This window comes from Urtica dioica, chromosome 4 (genome assembly GCF_054948205.1).
Source record: "Urtica dioica subsp. dioica isolate 48M chromosome 4, U.dioica_male_clone48M_v1_H2, whole genome shotgun sequence".
In the NCBI taxonomy this organism is placed as follows: domain Eukaryota; kingdom Viridiplantae; phylum Streptophyta; class Magnoliopsida; order Rosales; family Urticaceae; genus Urtica; species Urtica dioica.
The window spans coordinates 5,265,773-5,278,319 of NC_142759.1; the positions used below are offsets into that span (position 1 = coordinate 5,265,773).

The 12,547-nt window shown below is 43.2% G+C and overlaps 1 protein-coding gene across 2 annotated transcripts; it reads right to left on the minus strand.

Annotated features, from left to right (window-relative positions):
• Positions 1-264: 264 nt before the first annotated feature.
• Positions 265-4,474, minus strand: LOC149399614 (G-protein coupled receptor). 2 transcript variants are annotated; one of them, XM_089612744.1, is made up of 18 exons: positions 4,352-4,474; positions 4,056-4,143; positions 3,879-3,970; positions 3,756-3,794; positions 3,600-3,653; positions 3,133-3,201; positions 2,940-3,005; positions 2,783-2,825; positions 2,615-2,660; positions 2,349-2,442; positions 2,201-2,253; positions 1,997-2,081; positions 1,808-1,910; positions 1,636-1,728; positions 1,184-1,250; positions 1,037-1,103; positions 891-944; positions 265-590 (listed from the first exon to the last, which is right to left on the minus strand). In XM_089612744.1, the coding sequence occupies exons 2-18, from the start codon at positions 4,090-4,092 to the stop codon at positions 453-455; spliced, it is 1,200 nt and encodes a 399-aa protein (XP_089468870.1). In that variant the 5' UTR covers positions 4,093-4,143; positions 4,352-4,474; the 3' UTR covers positions 265-452. The 2 variants fall into 2 exon arrangements, with proteins under 2 accessions (XP_089468870.1, XP_089468869.1); XM_089612743.1 differs by having other exon boundaries at positions 4,056-4,167.
• Positions 4,475-12,547: the final 8,073 nt, after the last annotated feature.

Here is a 12,547-nt window from a genome sequence, read left to right on the forward strand (position 1 = left end):
ATTATTGTAGAAAGGTCCAGTACGAGCTCGTCCGGATTAAGCTCCATATTCAAATACTGCAACATAACTCCTCAACTCCAACTCCAAAATATGGATTTTGTTTTATTAAAAAAAAAAAAAAAAAAAAACAAAAAAACAAACTCAGAAAAAAACAGGAGTTGCATACAGATACAGTTGCATTTATATATGGCAACTTTGCAAGCAACGCTGAAAATGATGTTCCTGCCAAACTGAGCTTTTAATATCAATACGGTAAAGACAATGGCTATGAATTGAAAATGCCCTTATAACTCGAAGCTCCATAGCATGGACAGTCTATTCGTTAAGCTTTGCGAATCTTATAACCAGCTCAAAAAGATACAAAAATGGTGTGAAGAAACTTTGCCGTCGGACCTTCTCTTGATGTCCACAGGGAAGGGGAGAGATTTCGGCGAGAAATTATTACTTGGCATCTAAATCGCACCATATTTTCTCTCAGCTTGTCTCTGTGTCGCTTGAGCAGCAACGGGAGGGCGTTCCCAAGAGGCGTTGCTCGCGAAAGCGCGGTTTGTTTCTTCAGCTCGAGTGTACCCTTGCCCTACTCCGCTCACCTATATTCACATTCACAAATGTATATAAATATATTACTTGGTCCATATGTTCGATAAACACTGCGGGGCTAATTTTCAGAGCAGAGTAATTTGAAACAATTACGGATTCAAGTGAATGTCATGGAAGAAGAAATATCCCAATGGTTTACGAAGTTTTGCTATATCATCACACACTTGGTTTCCATGTATAATCGTATCCAAATAGCTAATTCATGTGTTTTTTGGCTAGTCACAAAGTTCTGATACGTGACAGCAAATTGCCCTTTATTTTTCCTTCGCAGTGATGATCTAGGCTCTTACCGTGTCTAAACAAGCAGATAGAATTGCCATGCCTGGCAATGCATCGATTCCATGCTGCACGGGGACAAATATAATCAGAGAATTAAATGTGAACGGTTATATTGAAAATATCAGTCTTTAAATTGTGGCTTGTAGAAGTATAAAACCTGGCGTTCTACTCGAGTCTTGTAAATAAACCCTCCACAGCAGAACAGAGTTGACACGACGAAAAATCTGTATCAAAATAAGATGAATAAGGAACAGCGAAAAAGAAAACATAAATTGAGGTAGACATCATAAATGAACCACCATACACGCAAGATATGATTCCAAATATAGCCCATCCTCTAGTAGCGTTTCCATCTTGATTTTGCCCGAAATCTGCAAAATTTGAGAAAACCCATCCTTAATTGAAGGCCACCAGATTGAATTACTGTCCTATTCATACAATAAAAAATATAGTTGATTTGACTGATAGTGTCTGATCTCATTGTTCTAAGAGAATAACTGTTTCCGTTTTATTAGAAAACTTTCGGCAGAGCAAATGGAAGGAAAATAACCGCTAATTCACGTATTTTAGAAACTAAATGCGCAAGAAGTGAAAGTGCTGCTATATGAAGAGTAAGAGCAATACTTGAGCAGCTCAGATTTTGTAATCAAAGCGGCTAAGTTATGGTTCGAGAATAATTAATTTTTAACATATAAAAAGTCAACCTAGAAGAGTAAGCTTACTAGTGAGCTATTTTAATAAAAGAACCGAGCGTACCACACATTTTTGCTAGTGTAAATTGAATAGGTTCATAACCCTCAATTGGAATAGTGATATTAACTTCATATGGTGTGTCACGAGCCGTCTCGCCTGAGATTTTGAACAAGAATCAGGATCGAACACGTAAATGACGAATCTCATCAACAAAACTTAGGCTTTGATAACCTACATCTCCAATCTATTGCAAGCATTGTAGGAGACAAAGTTGTAGGAGCTTTGCCTGATGCTCCCGAACCTGACAGAGTAACTACTAGGCCGTTGTCTGGGATTGTCTGATAATTTTAGCTTAAACATTTAGCAGTTATGTCATGTTGATATTCTGTGCAATTTAAAATACCGTGCATTATTAACTAACTACCTTAGCGGTGGGTTTCTGCACCAAATTTGAAAGCGAAGCAATTGCCGTTACGTAAAGGGCAACATGCGTCTGTTCTGTAGAGAAGCTAAAAACACGAACAAATCATACAGAGATTAAGTCGCGAAAGTTTGCTACCAAATGAGATAAAATAAGAGCACTAGAAGATACGAATTCGAAACAAGTCAGTAACCAACCATATCATACCTGAACTCGTGATGAGACTTTTCGAAGCCTATTTGAGTCATGCCATCATAGACCTACATTTTTAAACACATGATTTTTAGTTGTAAAATTACTTATAAATGCTTACATATCAAACAATATATCTGTAGAAATGAAACATGTCCCTTACAATTTCCCATGTTCGAGGATGGAAACCAACAGTAAGGCCTCTAAACACCCGAGGACCCGGTTTCTCACATTGTATAGCAAGATCAACCAAAACTCTGCGATGATTAAGTACAGCAACAAAATGAAATAACATAGGTGATCACCATGTTAGTCTTGAAATATTTAAAATTTATGGGAGGATGTGCGTAAAACAATCATGAGGCAAAACAGCTGAGACTTGTCAGAACAAAAGAAAATAGAAATGAAAATCAGGCAATAGGAGAAGACCTGCAAGTAGACTCGTAAGTGACATTGCAGATGCAATCAGGTTTATCTGAACACATTCCATAATAAATATCAGTCTCAAATATATATTAAAAAAAAAAAAAATGGACAACATGATAATGGTAGTATATATTAAATATTTTTAGAATGAGGGTAAATACAAGTACACACCATTACATTTTCCATTGGGACAAATCCCGCATCTTATATTTACCTGAGACAACAGCAAAATGTTTTTACGAAACCTTATCAATAATAGCTCCGGTGATAAGTAGAATCTACCAGTCTTTTTTCCTGAAAGAAACACATTTTTAGATAGGCAACTGACCTCAGCTGTTCTTCCCATTTTGTCATGACTGACCTCACACATATTCAGGTCTCCATTGTAAAACACCTAATATTTGAGAAACCAAAGCACATTCAGGCAAATAGGTATACATTTCTCTATATATATATATATATATAAAATAAAAATAAAAAAAATAAAAAATAAAAAAAACCTTTAATAGCCCATGACTCACCTGAACAAACTCTCCTTGTCCCGAACGAGCGACGAAGTCATTATCAAATCGTCCAAAATCGACGTACCCCTTCACAAAGGTACGACAAAAGCTACTCAACTGATACATGCCTAAAGCATATATCTCAAATATAGAGAAAACTAAAGAAAACACTGATTTTGTATATCGATTCTTCAATTAATTCTTTCGGTATATTTACTTTATATAGGAAATTAATATGCCTAATTAGAATACTCTAGATTCTAAATAATAAGGAAATAAAAGAAATAAAATCTTGCTATAGAATTTTGCTGACTTTGCTGCAGCATTTCGCTGTGTAACATCACAAACTTTATAACTATTCAACATAATCAAACTACAATCTGTTACTATTTTTCAGCATGAAAAGCGCATGGATGTCGTTCATTCATTCTAAGTCTCACGTACACACTCCCTGTTAACACTAAAAAATCAGTTAAATTAAATACCTTTTGCGATCGACTCTCCACATCTTTACAAAACCGAACAACCAGGTCGGAGTCCTGTATAATGTTAACAGGCCAATAAATTCATAATCTTTGGTTACATCGACCCAAACACTGATCTTATGGTTTAAAAGAGACAATATGCAAGGAAATAATTACCCCTGAATCATATGAAAAAGGCTTGCCAACCAGACTCGTCTGAACCATCATTAAGGAAAAATTCCAATAAACCCGATGAAAAGGTTTGATTACAGAACATATAATTAGTAAATGCAAGGATACAAAATCCAAAATGCGACTTGAATTGTCAAAAGCGTAGCAATTGGAACTCGGCACAACAACTGAGGAAGCTTTAAAAGCCTGCAATATCAGAGCTGGACAGAAATCCATATATGAAATCAAACGAAAAAATCTCTGTTAAAGTCGAAGCAGAAGAGTCGCAGATGATTATAAATTTACCTGTAATAACCATAATCAAGAAATGTAAAAGCCCCATTCGTGTCTTTGCGCGCAAAATTCCAATACAGATAGGAAGGAAAGTTGTGTTCTTCGCCAGTACAAATCCAGAAAACTACATCAAAAGTGTGCAATCATGAACAATCAAAGCAATTTCTACCAGAAACCATTAATCGGGGCAAGAGATTTCCACGATGCGTCTGAGGAGCATAGCGGACTACTATTCTATTCGATTTTTACAGTAAAAAAAGAAAAAAAAAAAGAAAAAAAAAAAAAAGCATAAAGTACGAAACCCTAACCTTGAATCGCTATGGAATGAACGTGGAGATCTGTCTGGACTGGATTGTTTGAACAAACGCGCGAACATAGTTGTTTATTTTCGAGCTCATTATAAATTGTGAAATTTTAACTTGAGAAACAAGTGTAATAAGGACCAATTTTTTTTTTTTTTTTAGAAATTAACTTATTTGTCACAAATTTCATAACATTTTTTCGATCCACCAAAAAATTAATTTAATCCAAAATGACACCATCTATGTCAACAATGTTGATATTTATTTTTTGTCATTTACTATTAGATGTCAATATTGTTGACATAGATATCAATATTATTGACATAGATAATGATATTATGAAATATTATGACAAATAAGATAATTTCTCATTTTTTTACTTATTGTTAATATTAAGGACCGAATTGGTTTCCTTAGCGAAGTTTCCACTTTATTTACACGATGGGCATCGGTGAAATTCGACTATCTTGTTTTTTTTAATAAATCAATAAGAGTAGAATATATGCTTAAAATTAAGTGTTTATTGTTGTCGTGTGTGTCTCAAATTGACACGTTATTAATCTTTATTCGATCATAATGATAACAACGATGCGACTTAAGAAGAGTTACTCCACATTTGCGTCCCTATCCATCCAAAGTTACGAATTGGAAGATTAGAATCTAGAACTCAGACAATGACATCAACTCCAAATTCTGAAATCGTGGAGAGATAGCATCAAGTAAGTGATACGTATTTTCCTTAATTAATTCTTTATCGTTCTCCTAGTAGACGTTCTTTACAATTTGAAATAAGCATTAAAACTCAACTTTTGGGGTTATTTATGAAAAATGATGCTTTCGTTATTGCTCTCGTGGTGAACATGCTTTATATTTCGAATTAATGTTAGAATTCAGCTTATTGAGTTATTATTGATTTACAATTAGTTTCGTACTATGATATGATTTATTGCACTAAGATCGGCGGTTAAACCACACAAAGAACTAAGATAAATTCTGAGTCCATAAATTAAAGAAAAATATGTAAAAATCAAGAATTGCTCATAGACGCATGCTCAAAAATTAACACTGAAAAACAACTGAAAATTATGAGTCTCAACAATGCGTGTGAACTAAGGAAACTTTAATTATTGAAGAGAAATATAAAAATAAACATATGACGCACTCAAGCACATTTTCAAACTCTACAAGATTCCTCCCTGTAAAAATAAACATTTTTTATTTAGATATAAATAGAATGGGTCTTGGAACATTTTTTTTGTTTATCATATACGTTTCAACTCCCCCAACGTAATGGGAACTCTATGAAGATTGGTCAAACTTTTTTCTCTCTGAGAACGCACTCCGGCTTTGAGTGAGACTACCCTGTGTAGGAATGGAAGACGAGAGGGAAGCAGTGGAGGAGCTGACGAGACGAGCAAACATGCTTGGTGTAGACGATGAAGAAGAAGATTGGGAGATGCAGGAAGAACCGGCGTCAGCTTTGGCGGAGGAGGGGATACTTGGCAGGATCCTGATGAAGAAACCACTCCGACGACAAGCTCTGGGAGCCCTCCTAGAGGGGTTGTGGAGCTTGTCTAAGGGGTGGCGGCTGAAAATCTTGGAAGCCACTAACCAAGATTTATTCTTTCAACTCTGGTGTAAACAAAAGGAAGAGGTGCTCTTTATTACCTCTAGGGACCCATGGTGTTATGCCCACGGCGTTATTCTGGTGAAGAAGTGGCCTATAACTGGGGATTGGAGGGCCGAAAAGATGGATGAAATCAGTCTATGGGTTCACGCGGTGGGTCTTCCCCCGGCCATGGTGACGGTGAAGAATGCGACAAAGATTGCTGCTACGGCGGGCAGGATCTGCGAGCTGAGCCTGAGCAAGCCCAAAGAAGCCATTTTTAATAATTTTTTCAGATTTCGGGTGGCGGTGGCTTTGACGGGACGACTCAGTCCGGGGAGGTTCGTACCCTTTGATGGAAAACGTGTGTGGGTGGAGTTTCAATATGAGCGGCTTCCCCCTATCTGTTTCAACTGCGGTGCTTTGAACCACGATTTGAAGATGTGCGAATCTTCGGCTCTCCTGATTAAGCGCGAGGACGGTGTGGAGAATAAGGCGTTTGGACCCTGCCTTAGGGCGGACCCGAAGAAGGGAGGCACCTTCCTCTCACCGGTGAGAATGAACCCTGCGGTGACCTCGCCGGGAAACCCCCCGGCTGACACTTCGAGGAACACAGGAAACGCTCCGGATGAAGTAAAGACCGGTGAAGCGGGAGGAGTTGGAGCCGGTTCCAAAACTGGTGGCGGCTCGGGAGCTGGAGCCAGCTCCAAAACTGGTGGCGGCTCGGGAGTTGGAGCGGGCTGCAGGACCGAGATGGGCGGTGGCTTTGGAGTCCGTGACAACGTCTCTTTTGGGGGCCAATCAGCTGGCACCTCGATTGAGGATCCCCCGCAGGCTCCCAAAGCTACAGCGGGCGAGTCTTCCCAGGCACGTGAGAGGGTGAGAGGGGGGGCTAAAGTGGGCCAGAGCGTGGGCCCAAATGTCCAAAAGAAAATCAAGTCTCTGGGGGGTTTTGTGCGTAACCAAACTGGGCCAGATGGGCTGAAGTCGATGGGCCTGGGTCTCGGGCTTAAAAACACTTATCCACTGAATGAAGCCACTAAGCCCAAAACCCAAAACCCTCTGATCTATCCACAACGCGCGTCGGATGATGGCAAGGAGAAGACAGCGTCTGATGCGTCCCTGAGCGCCACAAACCAGAAGACCGAGGTGAGGCCGGAGATCCACAACCCTGTTGCCGCCGGGGGTCAGAAAAGCTGCAATAAAGATGGGGATAAGGCCAGGAGCGAGTGTGCGGGGTTGCCGATCGGAAAACAGCGTGATAACCATAACTTGGGTCTCGATATGGAAGTGGAGGCGGTGGGCGATTCTGAGGTCGGCAAGGCGGCTCCGGGTACACCACCTGGGGTTTTTTCCTTCTCTGCTTTGTCGGCTTCCCAACCCACCTTGGAAGCAGGAGCCCAGAAGTCAGGATCCACGACAGAGGGCGTACTGCAGCGACGGAAGGGAGTGAAAGGTGGAGGAGGTAATCAGAAGCGCTCTAGATCGCTGACGGCGGAGAAATCTTCGTGGAAAAAAAGAGCACGTCAAGCTCAGGAGACGCAGCTCACTCCCCCCGCTCTGGCAAATACTAGCAGCTCAAACTTCCCTGGGGTCCCGACCGAGAATAGCGACGGGTTAGCTCTTGTTCCCTCTCGGAGGCAGGACCAGGAGCTACAGACCAGTGCCTCTACTACCATCCCGGCCCATGCTGTTTCTGAAATTCTGGATTTGGCAGAGCCTCTCTCGACTATTGAAGCGGCGCCCCGCAAAGACGTGGGCGACCGGGAGCAATGATTACCCTATTCTGGAACGTCCGGGGGTTGGGCAATCCCGGGACGAAGGGAACTCTTCAGTCGCACTCTCGTAAGCACAAGCCCGATTTAATTTTTCTATCGGAAACTAAGCTTAAGAGTAGTTCGGCTGAAAGAATTCGTATCATGTTGGGGTTTGAAAATTGCTTTGCGGTGGATCGGGTGGGTCGTAGTGGAGGACTCATTCTCTTGTGGAAGGATACAATCCAATTTACTCTCGGGTCGTACTCGCGCTACCACATTGAAGGACGGGTTTGTGACGTTGATAACAAGAGTTGGAGTTTTCTTGGTCTCTACGGGGACCCGGTGGCTGCCAATCGAAAGCACTCGTGGGACCTAATTCGGCGTGTCATGGCCTCCCATCATGGGCCGTGGCTCGTCGGAGGAGATCTTAACGAGGTTATTGAAGACGGAGAACTTAGCGATGGAAGGACTCGAGAACCACACCTCCTCGACTCTTTCCGTCATATGCTTGAGGATTGTGAGCTTGAGGATCTCGGGTATGAAGGGGCTGACTTCACTTGGCGGCGCAGCTCGTCTTCGGATAGTATGGAGGAAAGAATCGATAGATGCCTCGCAAACTCGGAATGGAAATCTTTAGTCCCCTTGGCTAAGGTATTCCACCTCGAGTATTGGAACTCGGATCACCGCCCCCTTCTTCTCACTTCTTTTGGCGATATGAACCAAACCAAGGTGAGAAAGTCGCGACGATTTTTCTTTGAGGAGGCTTGGTGCGATGACCATGAATGCGATGCGATCATCCGGAGGGAGTGGTTGGTCGACGGTGAGGGAGGTAATCCGATTGGCTTGCTTGAGGCTTTGAAGAGATGTGGTAGAAGCCTCTCGAGGTGGAATGCGGGAAAGTTGGCTGACCTCAAAAGTAAAATCGAGAGGCAAAAGGTGATTGTTAATCGGGCCGGGGATCGTCGGTTCGGTGGCGACAAAAGGGACCTAGGTCGGGAGCAACGCATTCTCGATGGTCTCATCGAGAAAGACGAGAGGTATTGGAGACAACGAAGTAGAATGGCGTGGATGAAGGCCGGAGACAAAAACTCTAAGCTTTTTCATCGTAAAGCTACCACGAGGAAAAAAAGAAATTACATTCGGGGTCTCTACGACTCGGCGGGGATTTGGAGAGAAGGAGACGGGGAGGTCGAAGATGTCATCTCTTCGTACTTTGAGGACATCTTCACCTCGTCGAGACCCGATGTTAGAAGCATAGAGGAGGCCCTTGAAGGTTTGGAGGAAAGAGTGACCCCGGACATGAATAGACATCTCATTAGTCCCTTCGACAAAGACGATGTGAAGGCAGCCCTCTTCTCGATGGAGCCTCTCAAGGCTCCCGGGAAAGATGGCTTTCCGGCCCTCTTTTTCCAAAAGCATTGGGAGGTGGTGGGGGAGCGCTTGACTACGGTGTGCTTAGGAATCCTCAATGACGGTGTCTCGGTGGCGGGCTTCAACGACACCATCATCACGTTGATTCCGAAAGTCAACAAGCCCACTAAGGTGAATGAATTTCGGCCCATTAGCCTATGTAATGTTGTTTATAAAGTTGTTTCAAAGTGTCTTGTTTCTCGTTTAAAGGGATATATGGATACGGTGATTTCGGAGAACCAAGGCGCCTTCGTGGGAGGCCGACAAATCCTCGACAACGTTATGGTGTGTTTTGAAGGGATCCATACTATGAAGAGAGGACGGTTCGGGAACGGGAATTTCGCCGCCTTGAAACTTGACATGGCCAAAGCTTACGACCGGGTGGAATGGGCGTTTATCGCAGCGGTCATGTGTAAGTTGGGTTTCGACCGGGCTTGGGTGGATAAAGTTATGAGTTGTGTGACCTCGGTGAGCTTCTCCTTCAACATCAACGGCACAGCTAGGGGGTTGCTCAAACCGGAGAGAGGCCTTCGTCAAGGTGATCCCATTTCCCCTTTCCTCTTCCTTTTTTGTTCGGAAGGCCTCTCTCGGCTTCTTATGGAAAAGGAAAGGAGGGGCCTCATCACCGGTGTGAAGTTTGGTCGTGATGATCTTCGCGTCTCCCATTTGCTCTTTGCCGACGACAGTCTTATTTTTCTACGGGCATGTGAGGATGAAAGCAACGAAGTGATCCGGTGCCTCTCCACCTACTCAAAGGCGTCGGGTCAAGTCATAAACTTCTCTAAATCCGATGTGTGCTTTGGCCGGGAGGTTTCGGAGGAATCCAAGGCGTTAGTGGCGGCTAGCCTGGGTGTCTCCATTACCCCTTGCCATAAACGCTACCTGGGGCTACCGACCTTCACCGGAAGGAAGAAATGCGAGCTTTTCTCTTTTATTCAAGACCGGGTGTGGGAGAAAGTCAAATCATGGCGGGGGATTTGGCTTTCACAAGCCGGCCGTGAAACGCTCATCAAGGCGGTCCTCCAAGCGATTCCCGGCTATGTAGCGAGTTGCTTCCGTCTTCCGAAAACCCTCGTCGACAACATTCACAAGGTTATTGCCAAATTTTGGTGGGGTAGCAATGGGGAGGAACGAAAGATCCATTGGTGCAAATGGAGTGACCTGACGAAGCATAAGGTGGACGGTGGCTTGGGTTTTCGAGACTTGGAGCGTTTTAACCAAGCTCTTGTGGCTAAGAACGTGTGGCGCCTCCTCCGAAACCCGGGCGGCCTCGTGGAGCGGGTCTTCAAAGCTAGCTACTACCCCGACGGTGACCTCATTGACGCTACGTGCAACTCATCGAGCTCCTCCCTTTGGAGGGCCTTGGTATGGGGCCGGGAGATCATTGACAAAGGGTCTAGGTGGAAGATCGGTGATGGGGAAGGTGTGTTTGTCTTGGGCGACCGGTGGATCCCCCGCCCACATTCTTTCTCCCTACTCAACCCTCCTCTCATCCCCGAGGAAATGAGGGTGGCGGAGCTTAAGCATCATAACGGAGATTGGAATGAAGTCTTGGTCCGAGATATGTTCGATAGAGTTGATGCGGAGGCGATCCTTGCTATTCCGTCGAGCGAAGAAGGGATGGGCGACACTCTTACTTGGCACTACTCCAACAATGGAGAATATTCGGTGAAGAGTGGGTATAGATTGGCCATGGCCCCGCATGTTGGTGCCTCCTCCTCTAATCCCGGTATCACCACGTCATGGTGGAAGCATCTTTGGAAGCTCCTGATCCCTCCTAAGGTGAAATTATTTACGTGGAGAGTTTGTAAGGGATGGATCCCGGTGAGAACAACCCTTTATCGTCGGAAAATTATTGGTGATTCTCGCTGCCCTTTATGCTTCGGGGGGCCGGAATCTATCACTCACGCTATTTGGGGTTGCCGGTGGGCCCAAAAGGTGTGGAACCTCACGAGCTTTGGAGAGATGGTACATGAGTTCCGGGGGGATGACGCCACTTCCTTTTTTATCACCGCAATGGAAAAAGTTGAGGTAAACGCTTTGAATTTTTTCTTGGTCTTGGTGTGGGAGATTTGGAATCACAGGAATAATGTCACGGCCGGACAAGACAAGTGGAAACCGGAGGAGCTCGTGGAATGGGCGGGGAATTTCCTTGAGGAGTATCGCCGGGCCAATGCTTGCCCATCTCCGGCGGCAGCGAGCAGCCCCTCGCCGGCCGCTTCATGGCAGCCCCCACCTACCGGGATGATTGACGTGTGTGTGGATGCGGCTATTGACGCACGAGGGGGCAAGTTCGGTACCGGGTGCATTCTACGGGACTACCGAGGTTGGGTTCTCGCCTCGGAGATCCTAGTTAAGAACGCCGGGTTCTCTCCGCCACTTGCAGAGGCCTATGCCATACTTGGAGGACTCCGATTGGCCAAGGATCTTGGTTTGGATAGGATTGTGATCCATTCCGATTGTCTTGAAGTGGTCAACGCCGTGAGGAATAAGATCGTCCCACCTACGGAACTCGGCACCCTTTTGGAAGACATCAAGGTTAGACGATTAAACTTCTCTACTTGTGAGGTATCTTATCTTCCCCGTTCTAGTAATGTTGCGGCACATAAGATGGCCCGTTTTGCTCTTAATTTTGACTCGAGCTCGCGGTGGTTGGGGGTTGTCCCGCCATGTGCGTTGCGAGAGGTTATTAACGATCAAATTTGTTGATGTAACCACGGTTTTCCTCCGCCACATGTGAGGGTGTTTAATGATATTTGTCCGTGGTACCGACCACGTTTTCAAAAAAAAAAAAAAACTCCCCCAACGTAATGACATACGTCCCTACGATCTATTAGTAATAACGTAAGAGAAATTTTATGTAATAGACTTGATATTTAATAAAATCAAAATCAATTTATTATTTAAAAAATTATTTTGAATTAGACTTTAAATTTATATTCAGACAAAATATCTTTGAGAGTATTTAAGCCTTAATTTTTAAATAATTTTTTTGCTAATTCCTGATGACCTAATTAGATGAGTTATTTCGATGATTTACGATGGTCTCCGATCAGGGGCGGACCAAGGTGGAGCCCTCTAGAGGCCTACCTCCCAACCTAAATTTTTGGGCCAAAAAAATTGTAACTTTTTTTTCTTTTTTCTTTTTTCAGTCGAAATTATTTTTTGACCTCCCTTTTTGGCTATTTTTTACCTTGAAAATTTACATTTTTTTACTTTGAAAATTTACAAATTTACACCCCTAAAACTATTTTTTTTTTTTTTTTCAAATTAGCCTCTGGTGAGCATTTTTCCAAACTTTACATTCACGGGTATTCTTGTTTAAACAAGAGACAAAAATCCAACTTCATAAATTTTCAAATAACAGGTACATATTTCTTGATTATGACTTCTATGATATAATATTTTTTCAACGTAACCACATATAAA